Source organism: Heterodontus francisci, chromosome 5, assembly GCF_036365525.1.
Source record: "Heterodontus francisci isolate sHetFra1 chromosome 5, sHetFra1.hap1, whole genome shotgun sequence".
Taxonomy (NCBI): domain Eukaryota; kingdom Metazoa; phylum Chordata; class Chondrichthyes; order Heterodontiformes; family Heterodontidae; genus Heterodontus; species Heterodontus francisci.
Genome location: NC_090375.1, coordinates 55,557,341 through 55,573,934, shown reverse-complemented (window position 1 = coordinate 55,573,934; position 16,594 = coordinate 55,557,341). Strand labels below are relative to the sequence as shown.

Genomic DNA, 16,594 nt, shown 5'->3' with positions numbered 1-16,594 from the left:
CTAGTGACCTCAAAAATTCAACTAGAATATTGAGACAAATATTCACAAATTCATGCTGACTCTGATCAGTCCTTCCAACTCTGATAAATTCTTGTAACATCCCCACAACTGATGTTAAACTAGTTTCTCTCTCCCGCTCTTCTAAAATAATGGAGCGACATTTGCAATTTTCCACTTCAAAAACACAATTGCACAAGAGTGCTTTGGAAAATTATGACCAATGCATCTGCAATTTCATCACCTATTTCTTTCTTGATGGAGACCACCAAGTTCTGGTGATTTGTTCATCTACAATCCCATTATTTTCTCTATTACCTATTTGTCACTTCTATTGACTCAAATATATTCCTTCCCTTGACTTATTTTAAAGTTCATTTGTATTGCTGTATTTTGTCCTCTCCTCCTCCACTTTGAAAATTGATACAAAACATTAATTTAACTAACAAGTCGACCTATTGCTTAATATTCATTATAGTCTCACCAGCATTTGTCTTTAATAAGCTCACACTGCCCCTTAGCCTTAAAAATCCTTTGCAAGTTTTTTTTTCGCATTTTATCTTGTTGCCATTTTGTTTCTTTCTTTGTGTCCCTTTGTTGCATTTTATAGCTCTGCAAATCTGCTGGATTTCCACTTTTCCTTGTATTTGTATTAGCCTTTTCTTTTAGCTTGATGGTGTCTCAGTGTAGTGTGAGTGTAGTGCAATCAGTCTATTTGTCAACTGGATATGCAGTGCATCTGAATATCAGCTCCAGTATGACTGAACCAACACGCACAGCAATGCAATGTACTCCACAAGTGTGAATTTCCATTTCTCATACCAGCCATCCTTGTGGTCTCTATGAATGAGGGGAATTGTGGGTATTTGTGTGCTGCTGATTTGCAGTCAGCAGAAAAAAGATTGAGACTGACCCAAACTTGTTTCAGTTAGAAAACTTCCATTCAACCCTCTCAGTGTTCAAAATCATGAGGGGTCTGGACAGAGTTGTTAGGGAGAAACTGTTCCCATTGACTGAAGGCTCGAGAACCAGAGAACACTGACTTAAGGTGATTGACAACAAAAGCAACAGCAACATGAGGAGAAACTATTTTACACAATGAGTGGTTAGGATCTGGAATGCACTGCCTGGGAGTGTGGTGGAGGCCTTCAAAAGAGAACTGGGTAATTATCTGAAGAGAAAAAATTTGCAGGGCTATGGGGAAAAGCCAGGGGAGTGGAAGTAGGTGAGTTGCTCTTGTAGAGAGCTGGCACAGACATGATAGCTGACTGGCCTCCTTCTCTGCTGTAACCATTCTATGATTCTATGAAATCTAGATCTCAGAGGTAAAAGGAAAATGTTGCATTCTGACCTGGCTCCTTTTTAGCTGGACGTCTTGAAGAGGCCATAGATTCCTGCGAATTAAACAAGAGCACAACCATTAAAATGTACAGGACAAGATCTTTTTCATTTCTGGTTACTTTATTTTCTATTCTTGAGATGTGAGCATTGCTGGCCCTCCAATCCTTAGTTGTCCTAGAGATGATGGTGAGTCTTTTTCTTGAGTTATTGCAGTCTACGTTGTGTTAGGTCGGGAGTTCAAGGATTTTGACTCAATGATGATGTAATGAGCACCAATATATGTCTAAGTCAAACTGGTTATGACTTAAGAGGGGAGCTTGGAGGTGATGGTATTCCCATGCACCTGCTGCCCTTGTCCTTTTGGATGATGGAAATCACAGGTTTGAGAGGTACTGCCAAAGAAACTCTGGCGAGTTGCTTCAGTGCATCCTGTAGCTAGTACACACTGCAGGCATGAAGGAGGGGGTGGATGTTTAGATTAGTGAGTAGAGTGTTAATGCAGCAGACTGTTTTTCCTAGGTGTTGTTGAGCTTCAAACTGTTACAACTGCACACATCTAAAAAGTGGAAAGCACTTCATCACACTCCTGACTTGTGCCTTATAGTTTGGGAAGTCAGACGATGAGCCACTTACCACACAATATCTAGTACCTCTGACTTGCTCGGACTTTGGACAAGATTCATCCTCACAACCAGACTGAGCAAAATGTCCCAGCAATAAAAGTACCACTTGCATTTACATATTCACATAGCCTCACTGTACATCATTTCTCAAAGCATTGCACGCAATGAAGGACTTTTGAAGTGCAGTGATTGTTATGGAGGCAACCATGGCAGACATTCTCTGCCACTTTGTCCCATAGCAGCTGTGACAAAATAAAATAGATGTTACTCTATTTTATTTCACACAGTTCTTAAATGGCTGGAGTTAAAATAGATTTTGTTTACAGAATCTGGTCAAGTTGATTGATCAGGAAATTAGTTAGAATATGAGAACTTTGTGCTCAGCGCTGGTTATCCTAAATCAAATCAAAGTTGTTGTGGCTGCTGAAAGCTTACATTTGATTGGAATATTTTTTTTTTTAGATTTAGATTAGAGATACAGCACTGAAACAGGCCCTTCGGCCCACCGAGTCTGTGCCGAACATCAACCACCCATTTATACTAATCCTACATTAATCCCATATTGCTACCAAACATCCCCACCTGTCCCTATATTTCCCTACCACCTACCTACATAAGTGACAATTTATAATGGCCAATTTACCTATCAACCTGCAAGTCTTTTGGCTTGTGGGAGGAAACCGGAGCACCCGGAGAAAACCCACACAGACACAGGGAGAACTTGCAAACTCCACACAGGCAGTACCTGGAATCGAACACGGGTCCCTGGAGCTGTGAGGCTGCGGTGCTAACCACTGCGCCACAGTGCCGCCCTAACCCTAACATTGTGTCTTTTTCTTCTCTGGCAGGCCCTCAGCACCAAGGATGACTTGCTTCCCCTCTGATTCAGTGCATTCTAGCATGGCAAAAAAAAAAGTTAACAGTGGCATCACAGGAAAGCTGCAAGGTGATTGGTTGGCGAGTAACTGCTGTTAGGGAATAACTCTAAATAGCTGGGTTAGTAACGAAAAGTAAAGGGAAAGGTCTACAGTTTTTTATATAGTAAGTAATGCTTTTTTAGGGAATCAAAGTCCCTAGTGTAAATAATCTCTAATTTTTGAGTAATTTAAGGGAGTAAATTAAGGGTAAGTCATGGCAGGGCAGCTCGGCAACGTGGCGTGCTCCTCCCGTGCAATGTGGGAAGTCAGGGACACTTCAATGTCCAGGGTGAACACGTGTGCAAGATGTGTTTCCAGCTGCAGCTACTCGAAATTCGCGTTCCGGATCCGGAGCAGCGGCTGGAGACACTGTGGAGCATCCACGAGGCTGAGATCATCGTGGATAGCATGTACAGGGAGGTGGTCACACCACTGCTAAAGTCTGCTCAGGCAGAAAGGGAATGGGTGACCACCAGACAGAGTAGAAGAACTAGGCAGGTAGTGCAGGAGTCCCCTGGGTCCATCTCCCTATCTAACAGATTTTCCGCTTTGGATACTGTTGGGGAAGATAGCTTCTCAGGGGAATGCAGCGACAGCCAAGTCAGTGGCACCACGAGAGGCTCAGCTGCACAGGAAGGGAGGAAAAAGGGGTGGGAGAGCTATAGTGGTAAGGGGTACAGATAGGTGTTTCTGTGGCCACAAACGTGACTCCAGGATGGTATGTTGCCTCCCTGGTGCTAGGGTCAAGAATGTCACGGAGTGGCTGCAGGACATTCTGAAGGGGGAGGGTGAACAGTCAAAGGTCGTGGTACACATTGGTACCAATGACATAGGTAGAAAGAGGGATGAGGTCCTGCAACAAGAATTTAGGGAGCTAGGTAACAGATTAAAAAGCAGGACCTCAAAGGTTGTAATCTCTGGATTACTCCCGGTGCCACGTGCCAGTGAGTATAGGAATAGGAGGATAGAGCAGATGAATGTGTGGCAGAGGAGATGGTGCAGGAGGGAAAGCTTTAGTTTCCTGGATCACTGGGTCTGTTTCTGGCAAAGGTGGACCTGTACAAGTTGGACGGGTTGTACCTGAACCAGAATGGGACCAACATCCTTGCTGGGAGGTTTGCTAGTTCAGTTTAAACTAATTTGGCAGGGGGCTGGGATACAGAGTTGAGGTACAGTAGGGGGTAATGCACAGTCAAATATAGAAGAGAAACTGAGTCAGTCTGGAAGGCAGAGAAAATATAGACCTGTTAAGGCACAAGTGAAAAATGCAAGGTAGATTGCATCTATTTTAACACAAGTAGTCTTACTAGTAAGGCAGATGAATTGAGGGCGTTGATTAGCACATGGGAATATGATATTATTGCTATCACAGAGACATGGTTGAGGGAGGGGCAGAACTGACAGCTCAATATTCCAGGGTATAGAATCTTCAGCCGTGACAGGGGATGGGTAAAAGAGGAGATTGCATTACACTGTTGATCAAGGAGTCAATTACTGCATTAAGGAGGGATGATCTTTTAGAAGGTTCCTCAAATGAGGCCAAATGGGTAGAACTTAAAAACCAAAAGGGGGCAATCACTTGGCTGGGAGTGTACTACAGGCCTCCGAACAGTCAGGGAGAGATAGAGGAGCAGATATGTAGGCAAATCTCAGAGGTGTGTAAAAATAATAGGGTAATAATAGTAGGGGATTTCAACTTCCCCAATATTAACTGGGATAGTCTTAGTGCAAAAGACTTAAAGGGGGCGGAATAATTAAAATGCATACAGGAGAGCTTTTTGAGCCAGCATGTAGAAAGTCCTACAAGAGAAGGGGCAGTACTGGACCTAATCCTCGGGAATGAAGCCAGACAAGTGGTAGAAGTGTCAGTTGGGGAGCATTTCAGGGATAGTGACAATAACTCTGCAAGATTTAAGGTAGTCATGGAAAAGGATAAAGATGGACCGGAAATAAAGGTACTGAGTTGGGGGAAGGCCGATTTCAATATGATAAAACAGGATCTAGCCAATGTGGACTGGGAACAGCTACTTGTAGGAAAGTCTACATCAGACCAGTGGGAGTCATTCAAAGAGGAAATAATCAGAGTTCAGAGTCAACATGTACCCGTTAAAGTGAAGGGTAGGACCAACAAGTCCAGGGAACCCTGGATGTCAAGGGATATGGAGGATTGAATAAGGAAAAAAAAAGGAGGCTTATGGCAGATTCAGAGCGCTGAAAACAGCAGAGGCACTAGAGGAGTATAGAAAATGTAGGGGGGTACTTAAAAAACTTATTCGGAGAGCGAAGAGGGGACATGCAAAACCACTGGCGGGCAAGATAAAGGAAAATCCTAAGGCGTTTTATAAGTATATTAAGGGCAAGAGGATAACCAGGGTAAGAGTAGGGCCCATTAGGGACCAATGTGGCAATCTGTGTGTGGAGCCAGAGGACATAGGTGAGGTTTTAAATGATTACTTTTCATCTGTATTCACTATGGAGAAGGACGATGTAGGTGTAGAGATCGGGGAGGGGGATTGTGATATACTTGAACTGTTTTCGCAGGCTTAAAAGTGGATAAATCCCCAGGCCCAGATGAGATGTATCCAAGACTGTTATGTGAGGCAAGGGAGAAGATAGCAGGGGCTCTGACACAAATTTTCAAATCCTCTCTGGCCACAGGAGAGGTACCAGAGGATTGGAGGACAGTGAATGTGGTACCATTATTCAAGAAGGGTAGCAGGGATAAACAAGGTAATTACAGGCTGGTGAGTCTAACATCAGTGGTTGGGAAACTATTGGAAAAAATTCTGAGGGACAGGATTAATCTCCACTTGGAGAGGCAGGGATTAATCAGGGATAGTCAGCATGGCTTTGTCAGGGGGAGATCGTGTCTAACTACCTTGATTGAATTTTTCGAGACGGTGACTAGATGTGTAGATGAGGGTAAATCAGTTGATGTAGTCTACATGGACTTCAGTAAGGCTTTTGATAAGGTCCCACATGGGAAATTGGTTAAGAAGTTAAGAGCCCATGCGATCTTGGGCAATTTGGCAAATTGGATCCAAAATTGGCTGAGCGGCAGGAGGCAGAGGGTGATGGTCGAGGGTTGTTTTTGCAAGTGGAAGCCTGTGACCAGTGGTGTAACACAGGGATCGGTGCTGGGACCCTTGCTGTTTGTAGTGTACATTACTGATTTAGACGTGAATATAGGAGGTATGATCAGTAAGTTCGCAGAAGACACGAAAATTGGTGGTGTCATAAATAGTGACGAGGAAAGCCTTAGATTACAGGACGACATAGATGGGCTGGTAAGATGGTGGAACAGTGGCAAATCAAATTTAATCCTGAGAAGTGTGAGGTGATGCATTTTGGGAGGACTAACAAGCAAGGGAATATACAATGGATGATACCTAGGAAGTACAGAGGGTCAGAGGGACCTTGGTGTACTTGTCCATAATTCACTGAAGGCAGCAGCACAGGTAGATAAGGTGGTTAGGAAGGCATATGGGATACTTGCCTTTAATGGCCGAGGCATACATTATAAGAGCAGGGAGGTTATGATGGAGCTGTATAAAACACTAGTTAGGCAACAGCTGGAGTACTGTGTACAGTTCTCGGCACCACACAATAGAAAGGATGTGATTGCACTGGAGAGGGTGCAGAGGAGATTCACCAGGATGTTGCCTGGTCTGGAGCATTTCAGCTATGAAGAGAGAATGAAAAGGCTGGGGTTGTTTGCCTTAGAGCAGAGAAGGCTGAGGGGGGACATGATTGAGGTATACAAAATTATGAGGGGCATTGATAGGATAGATAAGAAACTTTTTCCCTTAGCGGAGGGGTCAAGAACCAGGGGGCATAGATTTAAGTTAAACGGCAGGAGATTGAGGAAAACTTTTTTCACCCAAGGGGTGGTTGGAATCTGGAACACACTGCCTGAAGAGGTGGTAGAGGCAGGAACCCTCACAACATTTAAGAAGTATTTAGATGAGCACTTGAAACGCCATAGCATACAAGGCTACGGGCCAAGTGCTGGAAAATGGGATTAGAATAGTTAGGTGCTTGATGGCCGGCACAGACACAATGGGCTGAAGGGCCTGTTTCTGTGCTGTATAACTCTATGGCTAATGAGTCCAATGCACGAACCATAGACTCTACCACATGTGGTGGAGGTGGTGTTTAAAGAGGTGGATAGGTGAGTTGTTTGGGGGGTGGGGGGGGGGGGGGTGGGTGCGCTATGCGCTCCTTATGCTGCCTGTACTTGGCTCCTGCGTGCTTCCATCCAAATCTCCTGAGGTGTTAGGTAGCTTCCCAAATGCACCTTCTCCACTTTGAGCAGTCGAGGGACAATTAGGGACTCCCATGAGTCGATGGATTTGTTGGATTTCTTTAGGGACACCTTGGGAACGTCCCTAAAGTATTTCCTTTGTCCTCCTGGGAGTCTTTTGCCGCAACGAAACTCAAAGTAGAGCAGTTGCTTCGGGAGCCTGGTATCAAGCATGTGAGTGATGTGGCCCGCCCAGCGAAGCTGGTTTTATGTGATTAGCTCCTCGCTACTGGGAATGTTGTCTTGGGAGAGGATGCTCTTAGTACTTAATTTCAGGTTAACCTGAATAAATATAAGGAAATTCTCCAAACATCTTCAGTTCAGCAGCTTTGGATGAAATGTTAAAACTTAGAGGCCCAATCTATTCTGATGGTTCAATTAGAAGTAAAAAAAAATCCCATGGTACTATATGAAGGAGGGCACAAAGTTCTAATGATGTCCTAAGAAACATGCCCCATTAACCAAAAATTAGTCAGCTGGTCAACAAATTAATTTTTTGTTCAGCTTCTCGTTGGGACCAAAATGGTTACCCATGTTATCTTCATAACAAAACAATTTCAAAGTAATACTTTGGATGTTAAGCACTCTTAAGAGACATGGCAAGGCAGCATACAAAATCAAGTCTTTCTTTTTGCAATAGATTCCCTCAGCAGATTAAATGAATAATAATAGATAGTAACAGATTGCATAATAAATTAGAGCGTATATACATGGACTGTACTCCCATCATTTCCAATGTCTTTTCTCGTTCCATGTTTTATTGTCTCATACGTGTTGCCCCAACAATGTGCCATAATTCCAAACTTCGGACTTTCTACTCTCTTGACTAACACCAGCAGATTAGTTTAAATTAGTGCTGAATTCCAGACTGTTCTGTGATTTTATGCCCCCTCGGAATTGGGTTGAGATACTCACTAGTAAACCAGCAGGAGGCCTTTACTCCAAAAGTTGGGCTCAGAAGTGAAATGTTGTTGCTGATGTCAAACCAAGGCTCTACCTGGCCTCAGGTGGATGTAAAAGATGTAATGATACTATTCAAAGAAGAGTAGGGCAGATCCTTTGACTAATATTTATCCTTCAATCAACACAAGATAGATTATCTGGTCATTTATCTCATTGCTGTATAGGGCCTTACTATGCACAAATTGGCTGCAAAGCACCGAGGTTGTAAAAAATGTTATATATAGGCAAGTTCCTTCTTACCCAAGATAAATTGCTTAGCATGTTCGGTGAAGGCCGAGAGAGTGGCCCGCACTTACTTTTGTACCTCTAGGAACTCCAGCAGCTTGGTGTCAGAGAGAAGCTCCAGGTGCAGTATTCCCTTCCAGTACAGTGAATCCTCTACTTCATGGTACAGCATATACAACATGAAGAGATCGGGGTAGAATCGTGGCAAGATTAGCGGAAGAGTCACCGTGTAAGCGTTTGAGACAGCTCTACAGGCACGGAAATAAACAGTAAATACAAATGGTACCCGCTCTCAGAATCTGCTCCATTAAACTATTGATGATGGGAATTAACCCTTCAAGTTGCAAACAAATATTGGCATTATTTAATACATCGCATCACAAACTTGTGTAAATAATGCAAGGTCAGGACTAATGTCACAAAGCACATTAAGATCTGACTGTGGAAGCAAAATCTCTGGAATCATTTAAGAGGCAGTTAGATTCCATATTTGGGCATTATTTATCGGATTCTTTCTTGCAGTGCACACAATTTTGCTAGCTGTTTGTTCAAATTGGAGAGAATTTACATTCTGGTCTGTGCTAATAGGCATGTACAAAAAGGCAAATGGAATGGAATATTGGCCTTTATCTCCCCATCCAATCGGAAAATCTGGTTTACCTGATTGGACCTTCAGTGGAAGAATGGACTTTCTCCAGCGACTCAGGCAGGAAATATCTGGAAAACAAATAATAGAAAGGCACACTAAGATCTCCTTCAGCCAAGTCAATAGTTCAGAAGTTACTTAGAGTCTGCAGCATAGAAACAGGCCATTCAGCCCAACTCATCTATGCTGACATTTATGCTCCATACATGCTTCCATCCACCCTCTTTCACTAACCCTATCAGCAGATCCTACTATTCCTTTCTCCCCCATGTGCTTATCTAGCTTCCCCTTAAATGCATCTATGCTATTCACCATCATCATCTCCCCTTGACATTCAATGGCATTATGATCGCTGAATCCCCCACTATCAACAACCTGGGGGTTACCATTGACCAGAAACTGAACTGGAATAGCCATATAAATACCGTGGCTACAAGAGCAGGTCAGAGGCTAGGAATCCTGCAGCAAGTAACTCACCTCCTAACTCCCCAAAGCCTTTCCACCATCTACAAGGCACAAGTCAGGAGTGTGATGGAATACTCTCCGCTTGCCTGGGTGGGTGCAGCTCCAACAACACTCAAGAAGCTTGACGCCATCCAGGACAAAGCAGCCTGCTTGATTGACACCCCATCCACCACCTTCAACATTCACTCCCTCCATCATTGAAAGTAGCAGTGGTGTGTACCATCTACAAGATGCACTGCAGCAATGCACCAAGGCTCCTTAGACAGCACCTTCCAAACTGCGGATCTCTACCACCTAGAAGGACAAGGGCAGCAAATGCATGGGAATACCACCACCTGCAAGTTCCTCTCCAAGCCACACACCATCCTGACTTGGAACTATATCGCCGTTCCTTCACTGTCGCTAGGTTAAGATCCTAGAACTCCTTTCCTAACAGCACCTACCCCACATGGACTGCAGTGGTTCAAGGAGGCAGCTCACCACCACCTTCTCAAGGGCAATTAGGGATGGGCAATAAATGCTGGCCTAGCCAGCGACGCCCACATCCCCATGAAGGAATAAAAAAAAATACTGTGGTGAAAAGTCCCACATTCTTACCACTATCTGGGTAAAGAAATTTCTCCTGAAATGCCGATTGGATTTATGAGTGATTATCTTATATTTATAGCCTCTAGTTTTGGATTCCACCACAAGTGGAAACATTTGGCTGAATTTTGTTGGGATGGCAGCGGCCCTGATGGTGGGTCAGAAAGCCGGGGGCAAACCTGCCTGGGCCGTTTCCAAGATCCCCGACCCAATTCTGTGGCCATCAGGCAATTAACTGCCTGGCTTTGGGACTCCCGTCCCTTTAAGGGCCGAGATCCCACCTCCAAGAGCTGCTGGACAATCAGAGGACCAGCAATACCACTGGGAGCCAGTGCTGGGCCTGCACCTGACCTGGACCCAAGGTAAGTGGGGTCTGAGTCGCTGGGGCCAGGTAGGCAGGTCCTGGCAAGGGTGGGGGGTGGTGGGATTTGTTGGTGGGGGGGGGGGGGGGGTGTTTGTTGGTATGGGTGCGCAGGGGTGTTTCCGCATGGGCAACCCTTGCCGCTGGGTGGCCCCACGCTGGCAGGGTTTATCTGGTAGTCTCCCCACAAGGTGTAGGACCCACCAACCTCTGGTAAAAAGCCAGCGGCAGCATTAAGAGGCCTTTCATTGATCACTTAAGAGCTCAACTGGCCTCTGGGAGGGATAGCTGTCCTCCACCTTCCACGCCGCTGATAAAATTCCATGGCGTCGGAAAAGCGACAGGCACTCCACTCCCCTCCATCTTCCCTCGCCATTTTACACCCCCACCCCCCCACAACCGCTCCCAGCCCACCCCTAGAGGGATAGTAAAATTCAGCTCTTGTTTTTATGCCTACCCTATCAGACCCTGTCATTATCTTAAGCACCTCTATCAGGTCACCACCCAACCTTCCCTTTTCCGGACAAAAGACTGCCAGTTTGTTCAGCCTTTCCCAAGAATGTTTATTTCTCAGTTACGGTACTATCCAAGTTAATGTTTTTGCACTGACTTCTGTGCCTCTTTATTTTTTAAACATGGAGACCAGAATTGAGCACACGACTCCCAAGTGTGGTCTAACCAAGATTCAATATAAGTTTAACATAACTTGATTTCTAAAGGAAAAAAATGAAAAGCAAAGAACTCCAGTGCTTATTTTGCTTTTTTTGGCGATATTAACTTGCTTCACTACTTTTAGTCACTGGTATCGGTACCCTTTTCTGGTGGCTGGCCCAGGCCTGAGAAAAGCCGCCTGTTAAAAGTAGGCGGCTTTCTGACAGCGGGAGGAGGGGGGGGGGGGGGGTTGCCGTCCAAATCGGGCACACTGAGTGCTGCCCCCCTTCCCCCCCCAATCGACCACCATTGCATTGCTGGGGCCATACTGATTGCCCCCGACGAGGCCCCAAAAACCTACTGGTTTTCTGGGAATCCCCAACATGTTCTGTCTTCAGCTGGGTTGCAGTCACAGCAGCGGCCACCGCACCCGGTGGCACTGCTGGGACTAAGAGCTGCCGGCCCGCTGATTGGCTGGGAACCGCAAAATGCGGTCTGGATACCCCCGACAGGCGGAGGCGGGATCGCCATCCACTTTTCGGTTGGTGGATGGCTCCCGTCTGCCGAGGGTAAAATTCTGTCCTTAGTCGCAAAGCAGTAAGTGGCCTCTTATTCTTCCTACCAAAATGCACCACCTCACATTGATTTATATTGAATATCATTTGCCAATTGCATAATTACCCTGCAAGTTTATTCATGTCTTCTTGTATTTTATCACGTTCTTCCTCACCAATAACTATACGCTCCAATTTGGTATCATCTGCAAATTTGAAATTGTGTTTGATTCCCAAATCCACATCGTTGATGTAAATTGTGAAAAGCTAATCCCGCTGGAAAACCATTTCCCACCTTTTTCCAGTCCGAGTAGCTACCCTTAACCCCTACTCTCTGTTTTCTGTTTTGTAGCCAGCGAGCTATCCATTCTGCTACAAGTTCCCTGACTCCACATGCTTTTAGTCATGAGTCTATGTGGAACCTTATTGAAGCCGAATATGTAGCTTATTGATTGAGCACAGGAACATATTCGTCTGGTTATGCTCTCTTTCACGTGCAGTGATATCTGCTGTCACTTAGAGAATGCATATTGATTTAAGGCATTGAAGGTTCAATGGCATGCCAAGGAACCACCACTATCAGGAGAGATAAGGTAGGGAAAGAAAATTGGGGGAATCTCTTCCGAAAGGAGATTGGTCCCTAGCAAAACAATTAGGACTATATGCCTGACTGATTGCTTGCCACACCATTACGTCCTCCGAACACCAAGCTCAGAACCTCAGAGGGAACCCTTCACCATTGATTGGCTAAAGCCCAGCAATAGACTAGGAATTAAACACAGGATATTTCTGGTCTATGCAATGCAATACCACACTGGTTATTCCATTTACCATCTGAGCTATCAGAGGAACCTTAGTGATGATCCACAAAGTCTCCTGTTACGACCTCAGTGAGATCATTAACATTAAAATATGAGATATGAACCCCCAGACCAATTTAAAGAATTACACAACAAGATTTCACATATTCAGACTTTTATTATAACAACTAAACTAAAAGAAATCCCCATTAATTAAATAGTGCTTTGTAAGCAGCTGACATCCCCAAAATATTAAGAAAGGTATTTTCTTTACTTATTAAAACACTTGAAAATCTCACATCATACTTATACATTACAGTCATCTCTGATGGCAAAATTTTTGCGCTTAAAAGTTACAAACACCTCCCAGTTGCAATGAGTTGGATCTTCCACACCTTTCTCAAAGTCAATGTCCTCTTCACTCATTTCTCCAAGCACTTTTGACCTGAATGTCTGTGAATAAAGCGATCCCTGTTGGTCTTTTCTTCTCCACAAGCTTCAATTTGCAAAACAGGTTCAAGTCTTTGCAGCCTTTTGCTGTACCAGTCTTCTGACAGCAGATGTTCCCTCTCTCTCTCTCTCTCAAAGCTGCCAGCACAGCTTTCCTTTATTACAGCCTGCTTTGAGGTTGTAACCACTGACTTCCTTTCTGACAGCTTGTTTGCCTTCAGAAAATCTGTTAAATTTATTTGGAATTAAAAGTCAATAGCTCATTGACCTTTTCCAACATGCAAAGTTCAGAAGTCTGGTTTCAGCAGAGTCACATGGGCTATCCATTGTTTCCAGGTGTTAGCAGCTGCCATGTGCATTTGCATCTTCAGAATAACCAACTTCTTGCTCACAATCCAAAAGTCTGCGAGGGTGAAACTCATTGCTCTTCAGGTGCTATACCCCTGCAGTCTCTGTTTTTCCAAAAAAAAATCTTTGATCTGTGTTCTCTGTTGTTCTGGTAACCAAGATTTCTGTCTTGTCTTTAAGCAGAGTGGATGTGAGGTCACCTGATTTCTCTGGCTTCGTCTTAAACTTTTAAAGATCACAGTTTTTGAAACATAATCATGTACAAAGTCTAGCATTCATAAGACTCCTCTCTCCCTTCTACCTGCCAACTCGAACCTGCTCAGCTGTTGAGCTTTGGAGATCTGTGGTCAAGCTGCTCTGCAATGCCAATCCTTTAACAATGTTTCTGAGCTGGGAAATGTTTGTCCACCCTGTTTCTGCTGCATAAACCACAATAATCTTTCTGATTTCTCCTTATTATCTGCTCTTTCCCCATAGCAATGCCACATGTGCAATACCTGTCATGTCTCCTCTTTCCTAGTCCTCTTGTGCTTGCTGAGAGCAATTACATGTAGCAATGCAGGGTGATCGGACTTCCACCAAACCAATACTTAGCTATCTCTATTAGTGAGCAGTGTATACCTACACTTGTTGAAAGAGATTGACTTTTTTGATAATTCTGTCTGCATAATCAGTCAATGAAATATAGTAGAAGGTTTAACGCTGTCCTGGCCAATTGAAGAATTTATCGTCAAGAAACTAGCATTCCATGACCAAGCAGTCACTGGAGAAGGCTTAATACCAACTGCATTAGTCCAGAAAAGGTGTAGGAAGTTTAACACTGACCTGGCCAGCTCAAAGAGTTTCTTGGCATGGGACACAACTTCCTTCTGTGCCATTGCGCATAACCGTTTGTGCATGCAGATCCCAGAAAATGTTGCCTGAAAAACGAGAATCAATGTGTGGAGCAGTTTTCCGAGAGGATGATGGGAAGACTCAAAGGCCTAGAACAGAATTCAAACAGAAAATCCTTTTGTAAACTCATTTTCAGCTTTTATCGCAGGACAAGTGATATAGCGGCCACAAAAAAGCATATGGGATCCTTGGCATAATAAGTAGAAGCCCGGAGTACAAAAGCAAAGAGGTTATGCTAAATCTTTACAAATCATTGGTTAGGCCTCAGATGGAGTACTGCATTCAATGCTGAGCACCATACTTTCAGTAGGATGTCAAAGCTTTGGAAAGTTTGCAGAGATTTACTAGAATAATACCAAGGATGATGGATTTCTTTTATGTGGAGAGACTAGAAAAACTGAGATTGATCTCTTTAAGAACAGAGTAGGTTAACGGGAGATATATGAAACATGTTTAAAATTATGAAGAGTTTTCATAGAGTAAATAAGGGGAAACTAATTGGATAGCTCTTTCAAAGAACTTGCACAGGCACAATGGGCTAAATTTCAATCTTCTGTGCTCTAACCTTCTATTGTTTTACATGATCCTATGCTCCAGCTCAGACAATAGGTCCTCGATATGGCAATATGCAGCTCTTCCTCCAGAGACATGGCCATATTATCCAGGATTACCAAAATTGACAATTCAGCACAGTACTGAGAATGTTGGAGGTGCCTGTTTTGGATGAGATGTCAAAGCCCCTTGTACCCTCTCACATGGATGCAAAAGATCCCGCAGCACTATTTAAATAGCAGGGGAGTTCTCTTAGTATCCAATATTTATCCCTCAACCCACAAAACAGGAAGAGGTTAGCTGGTCATTATCACCCTGTTCTGTGTGGAACCTTGCTACTTGCAAATTGACTTCTTACATTAAATAAAAAGACCTTTCAAAGCCATCCCCAGACATTCCAAAGCACTTTTGAGCCAATGAAGCACTTTTTGAATTGTAGTCACTGTTGTAATGTAGGAAATGTGTCAACCAATTTGACCACAGTAAGCTCCCATAAACAGTAATGTGATAACAATCAGATAATCTGTTTTTGTGATGTGAATTGAAGGATAAATATTGGCTAGGACGTCCAGTGTAGCTCCCCTGAACATGAAATAGTGTTTTGGGATCTTAACATTCATCCAAGCAGGCAGATGGGGCCTTGATCTAACATCTGATCCGAAAGACAGCACCTCCAACAGTGCAGCACTCCCCCAGTACTGCACTGGAGTGTCAGCTTAGATTGTTGTACTTAAGTCTTGGTGTGGGACTTAAACCCACAACCATCTGATTTAGAGGCAAGAGTTCGATCAACTAAGCCATGCCTGATATTTACATTACATCAGTGACTTCAAAAAAAGGGCGCCATATAAAGGCAAGTTTTTTCTTTCTTTTGATTGCAAAAGTCTCCATGCCTTACCTTACTCAGGTACTTCTTCAATTGTTGTTCCTCAGCCAGGTTGCACTGGTTTGGTGCAAGTTTCTCAGAGGTGGCACCATTTGGCCTGGAAGAGAGGAAAATAAGTGATTAAAGGGAATGCCTAGGTGAGGGGAAGAGAGAACTGATGTGCTATTCTCAGGTCTTGGCCCTCTCAGCTGAATCAAAATCCAAACTAGACTGATCGACTTTAAGCCCATCTCTCTTCTTATATAGTGTGTTACATACAAATGAGTTTCGCTATTCTCAACTCATTTATGATCAACATTCATCTGCTTATCCTGTTTATTTACAATTGTTCCCAGTATTTGAAATGTGCTCTGCTCAGTAGTGTGTGACATTGTAAGTACTCCTGATCTCCCCAGGGATCCAAGGTACACCTGATCTTCTTGAATTCACAGATGAGGGTCTACAGGTTCTGAGAATGGCAGACGTGCAAATCCATTGCCTTTCCAATTCTAAAGTTTGAACACTGAAGCCGTAAAAACGCAGGACTCCCACTTGATGGAAGTGTAGTTGGGAGAATTTGGCCCGGAGGCCAGTGTACCAAATTCATGATCCTCCTGATTTTACAGCCATAATCTATTCTTAAGTTCAATTTAAACTCAGTTAGTGCCCTAGAATAAATGCCAGCCTTGCCAATGATGCCCACATCCCAAAGATGAATTTGAAAGACGCTTTGCTTGGTCAGCCATCAGCGTGTATCTGGGACCCATCTGCACTATTCACTCCAATGACTCTCCTAAGCAATTTATTTCAAAACTCTCATTATAGTTTAATTCTGCTAGACTTTGTTAACTTTCTTATTTTTCATTTGTCCCCCTACCTACATACTATTTGGCTTTGCCAATCACCTTCATTATTTTAAATAAGGACACCTCAAAGCTTCTTTGGCATATCCATGAGGTAACTTTTTCTCTCATGAACTCTTCTTCAGAGTTGAAGAAAGCCTAATTGGCACATATGACACATTACAAGATGGTCCCATGCACTATGCTGCAGA

The 16,594-nt window shown here is 43.8% G+C and overlaps 1 protein-coding gene across 5 annotated transcripts in view; it reads right to left on the bottom strand.

The window, feature by feature from the left end:
* Positions 1-16,594, bottom strand: part of LOC137369848 (ALS2 C-terminal-like protein) — a 179,869-nt gene that overhangs the window by 29,416 nt on the left and 133,859 nt on the right. For 4 of the 5 annotated variants that reach the window (XR_010975026.1, XM_068031458.1, XM_068031456.1 and 1 more), the window contains 5 exons: positions 15,574-15,658; positions 14,055-14,212; positions 9,030-9,086; positions 8,441-8,617; positions 1,349-1,391 (listed from right to left, as the gene is read on the bottom strand). Coding sequence is in view for 3 of the 5 variants with exons in the window: in XM_068031458.1 (XP_067887559.1) it covers positions 1,349-1,391; positions 8,441-8,617; positions 9,030-9,086; positions 14,055-14,212; positions 15,574-15,658 (520 nt within the window). In the remaining 2 variants the exon portion in view is untranslated. Of the gene's footprint in view, positions 1-1,348; positions 1,392-8,384; positions 8,618-9,029; positions 9,087-14,054; positions 14,213-15,573; positions 15,659-16,594 lie in introns of all 5 variants that reach the window. The other variant, XR_010975027.1, reaches the window with a different exon arrangement.